The sequence below is a fragment of the Caretta caretta genome, chromosome 2, assembly GCF_965140235.1.
Source record: "Caretta caretta isolate rCarCar2 chromosome 2, rCarCar1.hap1, whole genome shotgun sequence".
In the NCBI taxonomy this organism is placed as follows: Eukaryota; Metazoa; Chordata; order Testudines; family Cheloniidae; genus Caretta; species Caretta caretta.
This window is the reverse complement of record NC_134207.1, coordinates 221,790,611-221,807,362: the sequence shown is the minus strand read 5'-3', so window position 1 is coordinate 221,807,362 and position 16,752 is coordinate 221,790,611. Positions and strand designations below refer to the sequence as shown.

At 40.3% G+C, this 16,752-nt stretch overlaps 1 protein-coding gene across 8 annotated transcripts in view; it reads left to right on the top strand.

Annotated features, from left to right (window-relative positions):
• Positions 1 to 16,752, top strand: part of DYNC1I1 (dynein cytoplasmic 1 intermediate chain 1) — a 262,038-nt gene that overhangs the window by 233,147 nt on the left and 12,139 nt on the right. For all 8 annotated transcript variants that reach the window (XM_048838191.2, XM_048838190.2, XM_048838186.2 and 5 more), the window contains one exon: positions 2,829 to 2,954. In XM_048838191.2, the coding sequence (XP_048694148.1) occupies positions 2,829 to 2,954 (126 nt within the window). The remainder of the gene's footprint in view (positions 1 to 2,828; positions 2,955 to 16,752) is intronic.

The following is a 16,752-nucleotide window of genomic DNA, read 5'->3' as shown; positions in this document are numbered from 1 at the left end:
TATGATTTTTTAACAGTACCTAGCCCTCATTCTAGATGCTTTTTGATCCAAATGGCTATAATCTTTTGACTATTATCACAATCAAACTTTAAAAAGGGCTGAACTAATCACATGTATCATTCTGATTTGTGGATAACATTTGGTTTTTGTAATAACAATGAAAGTTATCATATTTGATTTATTTAACATTAACCTTCCCCAACACTTCTTTATTCTCCTGCAAGTTGTATAACATTTTTAGATGTACCAGTATGTCAGATTTTCATTTAAATTTAGGATGGAAGATCTTGATTTCCCAGTAGTGTGTCCACAAAAAAAAAAATTTTTTTTTTTGCCTGGCTTAAAGGTAGAATCAGCATCCAGGTTATTGTTCAATCATCTCTATTGATTACTGTTCAAGAATGATTGATATTTTTCCACTTTGCTGCTCTATTATGTTGCTTTCAACAGTATTTTCTTTTGTATGTCTTGTATATTTTCGCTCTGAAACTATGTAGATGGCATTTATTTTGTTAAGTAGATATGAAAGATATCTCTAAACAGTTTTTTTAACACAACATAAGCAACAAAAATTAAAAGGTGAATTATTAGTTGTTGATTTCTCGGTGACTGATTTCTCAGTCTGTTTGCTAAATTCATACGCAAAAATGGTTATAATCTGACAAGTGTCAGTTTATAACTTTAGATAATTTATAAAGTATTTTAAAATATAACTTTAAAAACATAACTGTAGTGTCATATAACCATTATAAGGTAAATTCAGATCTCTGAAATGTTAAATAGGTGTGTGTAATTTAAACTATCATTATTCAAAGCAGTCAAATCTATTTTAAGATAATGTAGAATGACTACATATCTCTTTGTACAAAAGGAAAAAAGGAGGTGTATTCAAATATTTTAGAACTATTTCACAATTGCTTTGATGCTGTTAGATAAATTTGTTGTGTGAGAATGATTTTTACTAAACCATTAGAAGATTTTAATTTATAGAACCCTGAATTGGTCAGCATGCCCTTTGTTTGTTTTTCTGTGCAACACAGGAATAATGCTATATTAACCCAAAGCAGAGGTAGAGTACCTGTATATATTTCAGCATTTTGAAAGGTATAGCTAAAATCTATGTCTGAAACATACTCCTTTGAAAGAACTTATATATTTTTGATCTACTAATTTTCTAAGGAACAAAACTAACTGATGAAATGGATTAAGTAATTGCTTTAGTGTTCAATTTTGTCTGTTTGAGGATTTTTTCCTATAAATTATATAAAATTAACATAGCCTTAGGAGTTAAAAGAATTGCAGAGACTTCAATGATGAGGAGGATGAAGCATATTATCACATGATAGTTTTTATTGCTACTTTTACGCCAGGTAATTGGCCTAATAACTCACATTGAAACCTCTGATTCCAACACACCAAATAATACACCTGAGATAAGGAATTACAAGAGATGCCATCTTTCATTGGTCATATAGCACTGATAGGACCTAGGCCTGAAACAATGAAGAGAGAAGCTCAGTGGCTTATTTGCATCTCAATACCATCTTTACAGAGTGGGCGTGGGGGCAGGGAAGAAGATGCGGTAATCTGCTTTCTGATTGCTATCCAACATTATTTCTGAATTACTGTGTAAGCAGATCTATTCTAACTTCTCTTGGGAGGCTCAAGGGCACTATAGTGCAGTAGTTTACAGGGATGAGGGTTTAGCATGCCAACCCACTTGTTCTGAAGTATTAGTTGGTTTTGCAGCCTTTAGTCAGAGTCTGTAACAAAGGGACAGAGTGAGTTTCCAGATCTTGAGGTGCTAGGTAAATAGCACAGCTTTACAGTAATTGTTCTGCTGCACGAGTGACTGTGCACAGTTATTGACTGTAGCTGGAGTCTCCCAGGCAGTCTGCAAAGGCTCGGCTTCCAACTCTCACTGATACCTCATGCCATTTAACACTGTGGTTTATTTCATGAACTGTACATTAACAGTATGTACATGTGCACATGTGTGTATCTTCCACCACATTGCCTTACTTTAACAGACAGTCTTGCATTTACACTTAGACTTATTAACATAAATGCATCTACCTAATGAAATGTATTGGGTTTTTGTAACATAATCAGTGGTCTAAAATTGGGTGAAAATCAGTAAAAACTGAATAATAGCTTTTGTGAAACCTGGGATTTTTTTTTGTAAAAATCGGTAACAACTGAAAATGGAGAGTCTTATGCATGAAGCACATAAGGGCCTACCATTGAGGAAGAATTAAAAAAAAAAAGGAAAGAATAGTATGGAAACTACAAACATCTTGTTTTGAACTGATTTTCTTCTGTTTCTGTCCTACCTTGCTACTGAAATGCAAAACTAAAACCAAAACATTGACGTAGGTCAGTAAAATATGGTTTTCATAAACGCTGCTACCATTCTGTGAATTTTCAAACCCCATTTTAATACTATCTTTAAGCCTATGAATTCCTGACACTCAGCTGATTCTTACCTCACTTCTTGATCAGAAGTCAGTGCATACTGAAAAACAAGCTGCTGTGGCTTTGCATGTCTCCAGCCAGGAAAAAATATTTGTACCATTTACTGTGAAAAAGTCTCCCATACCCTTCCCAAACAGTCTGTCTCATTCTTCCCACCTCCCATACCTCAGTAGAGCATGTGACTGAAGAAACAATTAATCTTTTTTTTTCTCCCCCTACACAAGGGATGTATGTTACCTCATGTAATTCTAAGGGACTTGTGATTCATCCACTGAAACAATAACATTCTAAACTGACATATTTGATTCACTCGCAGCATGATTTCATTAACATCATTATTATTGATGCAATAGGTTCCAACAGCCAGCGTGACAATTGAAGGAGCTTCTGCCCTCAATCGTGTCCGTTGGGCCCAGGCTGGTAAAGAGGTAGCAGTTGGAGATTCAGAAGGCCGCATCTGGATCTATGATGTTGGAGAGGTACTTGTTCTTTTAAAATTAATTAATTAATATTTCCAATATTTGTCATACCACTGAATGTTAGAAAACATCATACATTTATGTGCATGAGAAGGACACTTCCCTTTGGTGATCCAGATGGTTTTTAATGGTGTCATTGATTTGGAGTGCTACACAACTTTGAAATGTACCTTTAAATACAGCTAAGTTTAGCTGTTTAATTCCAGATCTGAAGAAGAAATCTTTTTCAAATGTCTTGTGATTTATTCTCACTATTTATAGTTTTATTGTCAATAAGTGTTTGGTTTTTGGCTACATTTACTAGGGATAGAAGAATATAAAACATTACAATATAAAAGGTACAAAAGATAGATATTATAATATAATATATAATATAAAATATTCCAAACACTCCCCTCTAGGATTCACCTTTTGCATTTCAGTAACTCATATTTCATGACTGACTCCACTTTATCTACCAATACAGATTTTTCTCATCATGACATATAAAGCACCACTCAGTATCCCTGATACCATTGCCTGAATATTTACAGTGGCTCCAACAACAGAAAATGGAGAGGTGGTGGTTTGGAGGTTAGCAGATACATGTGTGGTGTGAAATAGCAGGATACATATTCCGTCTTTTAAGGCTGTTTTCAATTTCCTCTACTACATACAAAAAGTAAGCTGAAGTATGTTGTGCATGGATGGAGCCTGTCTCTTTGTTGATGAATGCAGTATGAAATGTTCAGCTGCATTACGATTCTTTGGAATAGTCAAGGGTGAATCTCTGAGCAATCAGCCTTTATGTAGAGAATTTGTTTTCATCATTATCTGTGATAGGATACTGGGGTATCCATCTCTACACAGTAGGGAAACATTACAGAATGCATTGAGTATTATCTGTAACTTGCATAAAGTGATTTTATGGCCCAGAGCAAAGTTGCTTGAGCATATTTTTGGATATGCATATTTTTGGATTGCATATGCTTGTGCAGGAGGTGCCTTTCCTCACAAATGGCTGCTGAAACTTCTTGCTATATAATTTCTAAATTGTCTAAAGTTATTACACTCAAATGTCCACTACAGTGCTGGCAGGGGAGACCGTTTTATTTATTTATTATTTTTGTATTATTTCTCTGAAGTGATGGGTTTTTTTCCCCCTTTCTAAGTGATATGACAGACTATTGCAATATTTGCAATGACAGTATAGTCCGGTCTTGTCTATTGTCTAGACAGGCTATAGAAATGTCTCTTTGACTTATCATACATCAAACCATTCATAAGGTTGTTTCTCTCTGCAAGATTAATCATGAGAAAATGTACTTTATCCAGAGGGAGTAATATTTACATTGTTTTTCTTTTTTTCTGCATAATCAGAAAAATACTACCTGCAAAATTAATCTCAGGGATACACTCCTCATGAAAAATAAAGGCGTACTTATATTACTTGTAAAAAGAGAGTAATCAGTATTCAGGTCTGAGAGTCCAGATCAGTGTTGTATAATGAAGACCAGTGATACTCAGACCTCAGTGGTTCAGGAGCCAAATTAGTGATCAACATTACTCAAGAGAGCAACAGCAGTGTGAATTCATTGTTTCATTCAGTATCGTTTTCCTCGTTTTACATATGGGGAAATGGAGGAACAATGAGGATTCCTCCCCCTTTCTCCCCCCCCCACAATTGCTGCCTCGTTGATTCCCATTTCTGTTTTTAAAAAGGGGTTCAAAGGGTTACCGATACCCTAGCAGGGCAACTCCTGTCATTACTAAGGGCTTAGCTACACTTGCGAGTTAGAGTGCATTAAAGCAGCCCCAGGCACCCTAGCTCACTACCCGTCCACACTGGCAAGGCACGTAGAGTGCTCTGACTCCATGGCTAGAGCGCTCCTGGTACTCCACTTGGCGAGAAGATAAACGCTTGTTGTGCCTTGGCTGAAATGCCCGGGTGTCAGTATGAACGAGGTGCTGCATTACTGTGCTCTGATCAGCCTCCGGAAATGTCCCATAATCCCCTTAAGTCAAGTGGCCACTCTTCTTATTGTTTTGAACTCGCTCTAGGAATACGGAAATGCCCTTTGAAAGCTCCATTTCTGACAGCCAGCTGCTTATCTGCCTCAAGACAAAGCAACCATTGCTGTGGAATTCTGTGTGTGAGAGAGAGTGAGGTTGGGGGGGAGGGGAGAGTCTGCTGCTGTCTGAACTTACAAGACAGCATGCTGACATGCTCTCAGATTCCCCAAAACCCACTCTCTCTCCCCCCACATACACGCAACACACTCCCTGTCACGCTCTATTCTCCCCCCCCCCCATTTGAAAAGCACATTGCAGCCACTTGCATGCTGGGATAGCTACCACAATGCACTGCTCTCTGTGGCCGTTTCAAGAGTGCTAATGTGGCCATGCCAGTGCGCTTGTAGCTGTCAGTGTGGACACACTGCAGCGCTTTCCCTACTGCGCTCTACGAAGGCTGGTTTAACTGAAAGCACTCTACATCTGCAAGTGTAGACATGCCCTAAGAGTTACTAGAGCTAGCCTAAGTCAGATGCAGACATACACAGCAATCAGAGTGCCAGTTTAAATCACTAATAGGATTTCATACTGGTGGCCCTGAGAACAGAAGTTGAAGATAGTGAATAACAGCAGCTTAATTTATTACACCCCCATGTCAGTTCATAAAGAGTCCTCTTAAAAGTAATTCAGATGTAGGTACACTTAGGGCCTGATCTAACTCCTGTTGAAGTCAATGACATCATTGGATCAAGCTCTTAATAAGGGTCTGATGTAGGAAAATATGTTTGCAGCCTTGTCAGTGGTGCAAACTGTGGACACTGACTTCCTGGCAGATTGCCTTATCCAGAAGTAAAATGAAGCCTGCTGAAAAAAGACGATACAGTAGGGAAAAGCGTATTGAGGCTGGGAGCTCACTGCCTTGCCGTTCCAGTCCTGTCCCTCCTTTCCTTTCCCTTCATCTCTCCTCATCCTGCCATACAGAGCATGGGAGTGCCTATAACCTCAAGTCTGAAAAAAATGCCCCTGGTGGCACCCTCAACTGGGAGGAGGAGTCACTAAATTCCAACGTAAGGACAAGATGTTTAGAAAGCAAAGCTGACAATCTTACCACAACCCACTAATTCTATACTTATTGGACTATCTAATTCTAATCTAAACTCCTCTTGCCCTCACACTGCCCGGATAGATCGTCTAAGCTGTGTAGATATTTATTCCTCACTGAGCATCTGAGGGTATGTCTACACTACCCGCCGGATCGGCGGGCAGCGATCGATCCAGTGGGGATCGATTTATGGTGTGTAGTCTAGACACGATAAATTGACCCCCAAGTGCTCTCCCGTCATCTCCCGTACTCCAGCTCTGCGAGAGGCGCAGGCGGAGTCGACGGGGGAGCAGCAGCAGTTGATTCACTGTGGTGAAGACACCATGGTAAGTCAATCTAAGTACGTCGACTTCAGCTACGTTATTCATGTAGCTGAAGCTGTATAACTTAGATCGATCCCCCCACAGCGTAGAGCAGGGCTTAGTGTCTCTCTTCGGGATCAGTCCTGCACCAGTATAGTCAATGGGAGCTTTGCTATTGCTTTGAATGGGAACAGGCCCTTAATCAGGAGCATTGTCTCCATTGCAGGAGTGCTCCTCGGCAGCTTTCCTCTTTTCTTCAGCATATCATGGACAACAGTGGCCTCCCCCCTTGTGCCTTGATCTATTGGGATTTGCCCTCCCCGCTCATCTTTTTAAACTGTCTCAGTCCAAGTGGTTGCCGCATGGCTCCTCTCTTCTTTTTCAGTGGCTGATTTTTGAAACAGAGTTGTTAGCAGAGAAATCTGGATTTTTTGAGGTCATGGGCCCTTTAAAATTCACCCCTAACTATAGTGAGTCATAATCAGCATTCATTAGTGCCAGGGTACACTGTGCTCTGAAGTGGAAAGAGTCTCTAGGATTACATCGGTCAGAAGGCAGCAGGCTGCTTTGCAGAGATCCTACATATGCTCATATCCTACAAAATAGTCAGATACCATATTTTTCGTATTTGCCCAGTCTTTAAAACCTACCCTATTCTTCTTCTTGTTACATTCCAGATACTACATTGGATTGGCCATATTGTTGCTAAATGGTGGTTTCTTGTACCCACAGTTCAAGAAGGATATTAATAAATTGGAGAAGGTTCAGAGAAGAGCCACGAGAATGATTAAAGGATTAGAAAACCTGCCTTATTAGTGATAGACTGAAGGAACTCAATCTATTTGTCTTAACAAAAAGAAGGTTAAAGGGTGAATTGATTAATCTATAAGTATCTAAATGGGGTAGAAATATTTAATAGATGGGCTCTTCAGTATAGCATAGAAAGGCATAACACGATTCAATGGCTGGAAGCTGAAGTTGGGCCAATTCAGGCTGGAAATAAGATTTAAATTTTTAACAATGAGAGTGTTTAACCATTGGAACAGTTTACCAAGGGTCCTGGTGGATTCGCTATCACTGAAAATTTTAAAATCAAGATTGGATGTTTTTCTAAAAGATCTGCTCAAGGAATTATTGTGGGAAAGTTCTGTAGCCTGTGTTATACAGGAGGCCAGACTAGATGATCACAGTGTCTCTTCTGGCCTTGGAATCTATGAACTGAAAAAAGAAGATATGTTGAGTTGAACATCATCCAAAAGCACAATCATGTTTAAAATCATATTTCGTAAAATAATAAAATCCACTTTTCCTGTACAAATGAACTGGGGCACAAAACTGACATGACAAGCTTGGAACAGAGCAGGAAACTTATTTTGATATCAAATTAAAGCGATGAGGTTCTTATCTTGTTAGTTCCATCACTGTTTTTATTCTGTCTTCTAGAGAGCAATAGAATTTGCATCTGTGATTTCTAATTAAAATATATGGTGTTTAGAGAGCCTCATATGGCCTATCTGCAAACCTCAGATCTAGGGCCCAAACTTGCATTCCTTGCTCAGTCAGAATTCCCTTTGAGATCATGGATGTTTTGCCCAAGTAAGGACTTTAGGATAAGGCCCTTCTGTTTTGACAGGTTATCAATCGATGATCTTTATGACATCACAAGTGCAGAAACATGGGTAATGAGACAGAACCCATGACCACGGAATTAAAAATAATGGGGATATTTTCAACTAAACCAGATAATGTTGTCTTTTACAGTACGTATTTTTAGTTGTTTGATTTTGACATCGTGTCTGAAAATAACTGAACACATTTATTTTCACAGTGAGTGGTCTATTTTCTCTTCCATGCTTGTGTTTTACGCCCATTAGCATTAATGGGAGTCATGTGCATGCTTCCAGGGGAGAATAGACTTAAATAATCCATATATATGTGCACGTGTGGTGGTTTGTGAGAACAACTTGTAGATCAGTAGCTGATGGCTTAAAAAATTGAGGGTTGGGGGAATCGGATTCTTTCAGTGTGACAGGATCTTAAACATACTTAATTCAATCAGAGAATATAACCAGTCGTTAATGAGTGTTCATTCCTGCTAGATCGGAATAAGTTCACTTTCACAGGACTTATAATTGAGATATATTTTTTGAAAAGACTGTATGTAAAATGTACCGTGAGTCAATTTGGCTTCTGTTGTCTTACAGCTTCTTTACTCAGTAGCCAGGGCTCTACATGGTAATAGCTGATTTTAGAACATGGACCATTGACTGTAGATTTATTCACATGCCCCGATGATTGATTGGTAGACCTAACTGTGCATGCTTCAGTGATGTTACACAGATGCTGCTGTCCTAAATATTCTCTATCAACCATGTTTGCTGCTTATCTGAATTGAGTTAGAATGTTGTTTGTAGCTCCAGTTGTGAAAGCAGCAGCTTTTCTTCCACCTTCCATTATTTCTTTTTTCCATTAATCCTTTCAGGGGAAGAATTTGATAGCGGTGGGGAAAATAGATAGAAATTTCAGATCAATAATCTGTTAGTTGATGGTAGTAAAACATAGAATTTGGAAAAAAAGAAAAAATGTTTTTGACACAAGGAGAGAAATTATGATCTAAAAGAGTGTTTGAAGTTGTAATTTAGAGGGGCCTATTATCACATATGACTTGTTTCATTAGACTGATTAACTAATGGAAATAACAGTGGTTGCATCTGTTTGGCAGGGTTATCAGACAGGTTAGTGTTAGGGTCAGTAGCAATCAGGATCCAAATGGAGAAAAGTAAGACATGATATTCCCCAGACTCCACCCACAAACCAAGTTCCACCCCCTGGAGACACCGAAAAGAGAAATCATTCACAGTAAACTGTGCAGATCTTCATTAAAAGATAATCTTGCTCCTTTCTTGCATGCTTTGACCAGTAGTGAAATAATTAACAGTTAAAAGGAGCAATCCACATCTCTTTCAGCGCTGTTGTTTCAGGCTTTCTGCAGACTCAGGTATACATTGTGGCATTGGTTTATATGTGGTTCACATTCTGAAATGTATCTTTGCCACTATAAGGGCTAGAGTTTTTATTATTTTAAAAATGAAGCAAATCTTAGATTCTGGGATTCAAGAAGGCAGCTACCTGAAAGGGAAAAAAAGTACCCACTCACCCAGCCACCACAGATCAGTCCAGTTCAGTCCCTGATAGCTGTGATGTTAATGAATCCCAGAGAAAAAGATAACTCCGTTGACTACTTTATGTGCAGGTTGAAAAGCTTGGAAAAAATTACAAAAAAAAAAAAAAAAAAGTAGTTCAGGAAAGGGTTGGAAAGTCTTAGGTGTATATCATCTCTTCAACACTGTAGCATGGAGAGAGAAAGTAAGAGCAGCTATTGGTAAAATCTAGCTGGAAGGAGGGATCAAAACCTGAAGAGGAATCATTCCTCCTTCTCCCCAAGATGGTGGTGACCGTCTGTGTAAATACATTGTGCTCAGGCCTCGGATGATTTTGAGAGGCATGGCCAGCGGGTGGGGAAGTAGCTGCTCTCTGAATCATGCCGGCAAACTGGTGGTGTTGTAAGCAGTAGCATAGCTAGGAGTGGAAATTTGGATGGGCCCCAACTTATGATGGACAGGCAATGAGCAAAGGTCTGATGTCACAGCCAGTCATGTGAAATGAATATATTCTATATTATTGCATATTATATCACATTTGAATGCTGGGAGCAGGATTGTCGGGGGATAGCTAGGTTAGACCAGGGACTTGAGTGCAGGGAGCCTGGGGGCAGAGCTGGCCAGTGGAGAGAGGAGCAGGCCACTTAGCCCCACAGGCAGGCATGGGTTAAGCTGGAGTGGGCAGGGGGGTTGGTTGGCACCTGCATGGGGCCCGGCTCTCGCTGAAGTTGTCTGGGCTGGGAGAAGTTGCAGCCCTGGGTGGAGGCAGCAATGGGGCTGGATGGGCTGCTGCTCTCCACACTTTGCTGGCCCCAGCATTCCGCAGACAGTCCCAGAGCCACCTGCTATTGAGCCAGGAGTTCCTGATCCACAACCAGCTTCTTCATTCACACAGGCTGATATCTGGGTGGGCCTGGGTGCTCCGTGAGCGGGCCGTGACCCACCCAAGCCCACCTGTGGCTCTGCCCCGTTCTGCTCCCACTGAAGTCAGGGATAAAATTTCCTTTGATGTCAATGGCAGCAGAATCAGCCCCAAATATCTGCTCTATGGATTGCGAGGTTCAGAGCAGGGAGCACTGGATGAGGGGACCATAGAGAGGGACTAGCATTCCACGTATGTACCCTGAGTTTCACAGATTTCACCATGGATCTTGGGTCATCCATGGGGTCAGAGGGTCACAACGAGGGTCTCGTCTCTGCAACTAAAAGCCTCTCCACCCCCAGGGGATGATAGATGACAAACTGTATGTTTCATCTTGTGGGGTTTTCCAGGAGAGTTTTCTCCTGCGGTAGATCCTTCCTGAGGAGACATGATAGGGCTCTGACGTGATTTACAGTGGTTTAAGAAAGACATTTTTGCTGCAATACTGACACTGGATTCCACAATTTGTAAACGTTTTATTATAAACATCCAAGATGAAACACTAGAATTAAAAGTAACTTTTAGAAGTCTGACAGCAGAATGGCTCAAGTGCATATTCTGGATATGTAACATAAAGTACTGCCAAGCAGTAACATAAAGTGACTCAGACAAAGCTTCACTAGGAAGGGTTGGGTACAAAGCTAGTGTCAGAATGTAATCATTGTAATGAACAGCAGAATCCGGGTATAAATGATTGTGAAGTGGAAGTAACCAAGAGTTTGATCCTGCTCCCAGTGAAGTCAAGGGGAATTTTGCCATTGACATCTATGGTATCCGGATGAGGACATTTGATTCCAGTGGATCAGGACTTTAGTCTCCTATTATTTTCAAAACAATGTTTTAACCAAGCTATAACCCAGACTGGTTGCTGCGAAAAGTTCTGAAGAACCATTTTAATTTCCCCCCAGTATTGTAATGTAATTGGAGGCTAAAAAAGAAGGGGGTGGGAGGGGGCTCATAGAGGAAGAAAAGACAGGATACAACAAATGCATGGTTTTCATATGGTTTACATTTAGGCAATGATCATTTTGCTTTATATGAAAAAGTGAGAGAAAGCTTTGTCATCTCATGCCTACTTATTTATAATTTAAATAGAAATAGTTGCACCAGTGACTGATGTATCCAGTGTTCACAAAGGTATTTTTGAAGTAGCTTAAATAAGAACTCCCTAATGAAAAAAATGCACTGTTTTGAAATCAGTCAATTTAATTACTGTGTTTTATGAAAGCCATTACCCATTGCTGATTACTAGAGTGATAAAATCTTTAAACTTTGGTAGCCTCCATAGGGGGTGAGCTGATCTAAGTAGCGCAGAGTCCAGTCATTATCACCCTAAATACTTGTGTTTCTCATTACAATATTCATTACCTTAGGTTACTTTGGATGCATTGGTGTGTTTCCCCAGTGGAGAAAAACACTATATTAAGTTAAAACTTAACGTTTAAATCTGTTTTCCAGTTTCAAATCGGGCTTATTCATATCCATTCACAAATATACTTATGTGCGGGTATGTATGGGAGTAATGTCCATATCTAAAATGGTAAAAAAATGTGATTTATCTTGTACCTTCAATCTCTCTCTCTCCTTCATCTGCATAGTTTCTGAGAGCCTCACACTCATTAATGGATTATGTTCTCATGACACCCCTCTGAGCTAGGGAAATATTATGCTCATTTTACACATGGGAAACTGAGGCATGGGGTAGCTTAAGTGACTGGCTCAAAGACACACAACACATGTATAGCTGGACTGGGAACTGAACCTAGATACCCTCAGTACCAGTCCAGTGCCCCGTCTACTAGACTGTGTTTCCCTTCCTTTTCCAGATTTGTCCTTTTTACTGCTTCACCTGCACTCTGCCCTGCTGACCCACATCCATTGCAGACTCCTCCTAGTGTTCTAAACCTTTGAGCAGCTTCAAACATCTGCCATTGTTTTCAAGGTGATCTGCCAAAGGCTTTTTTAAAACCCAGAATTGTGTTTATATCAGCATAGGTGCTAGAACTAGGGGTGCTCCCGCGCCCCATGGCTCAAAGTGTTTTCCGTTGTATAGAGGGTTTACAGATTGGCTAAATGAGTCTCAGCACCCCCACTGTACAAATTGATCCAGCACCCTTGTATATCAGTTTTTGTTTCTTTAAAAAGACTTGAAATCTGTATGCATGGAGGTTTCTAACAATATATTCTGCTTATTTACCATATAAATATGAGGAATGTTAATTCTTACCTTCCCTGGTTTTGCTGGAGGACTCCTTGGGAGTCTCAGGAAATGTTTCAGGTGAGCTTTATGCCTAACTGGCAGGAAGGGAGTTGGAATCTCTAAGAAAAATATCCTTTCTCTCAAATGTTAGCTAGGTATTCGAGTTAAAGGCATTAACAAAAACAACCAAAAATTCAGGTTTTAAACTGTATGATTTAAAAGCCCTTTGACTCTTAATTGCTCAGCTCTCAGTCTCTGATGATGTAACTTGTCACTAGTTCTCCGGATGTAACATTTCACTAGGTCTCCAGAGAGTTTGCTGGAGGAGACAAGACTTGGATTTCTAATATGAAACAAGAAAACGTCTCCTAGTCCTTTTGCTATATGGTAAAGAAGCAAAAAAGGTTCAACTCCAAGTGTTTTTGTTATTGTGTCACATTTAAAACAGCCTCATGTTTCCTATTTTCCCCACAAAGGCCCAGATCCTCCCCTGTGGAGAGGGAGAGCAAACAAACTACATATAACAGATGTTAATAATGTAGCTTATTCCACTGCTAGTAGGTGCTCAGATGCTGTGGGAGAGGAGAAAATAGACTAGGGGGTCATCCTGTCCCCCATGGTAAAACCTGCAGGAGGAAGAGCAAGGTCACAGATACCCTCCCACATCACCCAGCCCAGGGACGAGGGGTAGGGGAGAAGATTTGCCCCCTTGCAGAAAAGGCAGCGGGGCTGGCTGCAAACCTGACATGTCCCTTTCTCTGGAGGCTCTGTGTATTTGCACTAGCTCAGGCACCAGTAGTGGCTCCCCACCTGTGGCTGCCCTGAAATCCTGTGGGGAGGCTCTGTGGAAAAAATAATTCACTACCAGGCTTTCCTGAGTAGAGGAGGTAGAATGGCAGCCTCGCCCAGTCCCTCAGCACTGATCCTGGGTGGGTTGAATTAAATATAGCAGAGCAGCTGAATGCTGACAGTGAAAACTTGCACCTTAAAATAATAAATTAGTGTACATGAATAATAAAAAATTCACAGGAAGATTCTGCCCCTCCCCATTGTAAAAACCGTTGTGAATGTATAGGCATAAGCCCTATTTTAAACGTTAGGTTTTAACCTAATATAGTGTTGTTCCACTGGAAAAACCCACCAATGCTTATGAGAAGACTGGTAAATGTGCATAGCTCGTATGTAATGCAGAGTATCAAGGGAAAATACTTCATGCTGAATTCACTTAAATATGTTAGTATGTGTGCAGTGCGTTCATGCACTCTCATTGTGGGGATAAATGCTTCATGGAGATAAACCTTCTGATAAAAGAGCTAGTTTGTATAATTAATCTTCTGTGGTTTCAACCTGCCACATTCAACAGCAATTTGGGTTCTGAGGGAGTCCTTAATTATGGTGTTAATTAATTAGTTATGGTTTGCAAAATTGTTGCATTTAATAGTACAAAGCTATTGAATTCATGATTTAGAAAAAAAGCCACTTAGCCTAAAAACCACAGCTGAGGATGCAGAGACACTTGGACCCTCAACATATACTACCCAGCAGCTATGGTTGCACATCTGAAGTTTAATTTTTCTGTCTGATAAGTTGTGTCACACTGTCTGGAGTGGCTCACAACTGTGAATGTCAACCTCAGGGAAGACTGTCAAGAAGCAGGGCAAAAACTCCAAACTGTTTGTATGTTCTGTAGTTAGATTTCATCAACCCAGTAACAAGTGTGAACTCCTAAAGCACTATAGCAGTCTTACCATGAAGTCACAGACAGTCCCCTTGGGATTCCGGTCTATCTTGCCACCCAGGCAAGCTGGACTTTATGATAGATGGTTCCTTACCCCAAAACTAACAACAACAAGGTTACTCCCAGTACCAAAAAACGAGTCACTTACCCCAGGTCAGTTGTACTCAGATCTCAAAGCAAGGACAACACTTGTAGCCAATCCTGTAACAAACTCACTAAAGGTTTAGTAATTAGGAAAAAGAAATGAGAGTTGTTTATAAGGTTAAAGCAGGTAAACATACACACACAAATGAAGCACTATCTTGAATTCTAAAGGTAAAAGAAGCTTCTCTAATAAGCAAGCTTTTATGTCTTTTAGGGCCAACCCAAGCCAAGCAGCTTGGGTTTCTCTTGTTTATGTTTAGGAACCTTTGTCCAAACAGCATAAAGATACCAATTTCTCCTTAACAGGAATTTTTATGCCCTTCTCCCAAAATTCAAGCTGAGATGGGACACGGGCTTGTGCACATACCCTCTTCAGGGTACTTGTGGCACCTTAGAGACTAACAAATTTATTTTAGCATAAGCTTTCGTGAAGTGAGCTCTAGCTCACAAAAGCTTATGCTCAAATAAATTTGTTAGTCTCTAAGGTGTCACAAGTCCTCCTTTTCTTTTTGCGAATACAGACTAACATGGCTACTACTCTGAAACCTCTTCAGGGTGTGGGTGTATGGGGGGGAGCAATCAACAGAGTCTTTTGTCCAGAATGGCTTGTCTGATATTGATAGACCTTCTGTTGGGGAGGAGATAACACCTCTTATGGTGAACTAGCACTTGGTAATACTTCTCCCTGACTGTGAGGAAATTGCAAACTTGACAAACCTTTTTATAGTTACAGAGCAAACATTCAAACATTACCTTATAACGTGTGATACAGGTATTATAAGTAAGATTAATACATGCAGCATCCTACAAGCATCCTATAAAATCTCAACACTAAATACATTCTTATAACGCTAATATTTATTTCAACCGTACTAACGCACAGGTGAGCCAAACTGGTTTCCAGTTATGCATTTGTCAATGTTCAGTAAGGCCCAAGGCCTTGGCATGAGCTGGCACTTGGACTGCCAGCATCACAGGTTGTATTGTATTGGTGTGTGCTTGATGTCTATACAGTGTACTTTGAAGGACAGCAGTGTGACTTTAAAACAAAAATCAGCGACTTCACATTGATGCTTTCAAAGAAATGAAATCTAGGTAATGGCAGCAGTTCTTATGCAAACCAAAAGTACTGTACACCTAGTAGGCAGGGTTTGTTTGTGTTAGTAGAACTCACTTGCAGGCCCCTGCCAGGTGAGAGTCCACTGAAAGCTGAGTAGTAGTGGAAAAAGTCTCCACAATCCCTGTTCAACTAGGAACCCTAGACTGAGCCATATATTCGTAGGCTATAAGGGACCGCTGTGACCATCTAGTCTGACCACTTGCATAACGAAGGCCATAGAACTTCTCCAAAATAATTCCTGTTTAAGATGGAGCAGTTAGAAAAACATCCATTCTTGGTTTCAAAATTGCTAGTGATGGAGAATCCCCCAGAACCTTTGTGTAAGTTGTTCCAGTGGTTAATTACGCTCACAATTAATGTGCCTGGAGGCTGGATAGCATGGAAGGATAGCGCTGGCCCGGAATGGGATGGGGTCAGGCCAACCAGTAGATGCGTAATTCATTTATTTTTCTAGGTGGCCCTGGTCTGAATTTCAAGCTGCTCTCCTCTGGTAAAACCCCAGAGTCAAATCCTCTTTCCGTTGCTGCTGCCCTTTTTGACACAGAGGGGGATAGTTATATCCCCAATGGCCCATTGAGTTGAATCTCCAGAATGGCTGACTCCAAGCATTCAAAAATCACGTTGGCCCTCTCTCCCCCAAAATTATGAGATTTTAAAAAATAATAGGTGTTGGGGTTTATTTGGTTTCTGGTTTTGAGCCCTTTGGATTCACATTTTTCAAGCTTTTCTCCGCAACCTTGAGGATTAGAAACATCCTTTTTTAGATGAATGCTGAGATTCTAATGAGCTTTAAGTGAATGCTGAGAGTCACATGGCTCCAGGATATGGAACTTTAAGAAAAAACATTAAATATCCTGAGTCTTGCACTAAAATTGCAGCAGTTGGCAACACTGAAAAATGGAAATTGAACTGGAGCTGGGAATCTTAAAGGAGACAGATGACATTGGGGGTGGGGGAGAGTGTTTCACTCGGGTTGTGAAGCACCCAATATGTTTATAGTGCTGTAGAATCTATTAATAATATATAACTTGGAAACCCGTGCTCCCCAGGACAGCCCTACTGTGGAGGCAACATGGGTAGCTTCTGTGGAGCCTGGCAGAGCTGTGATGTTGTCCCT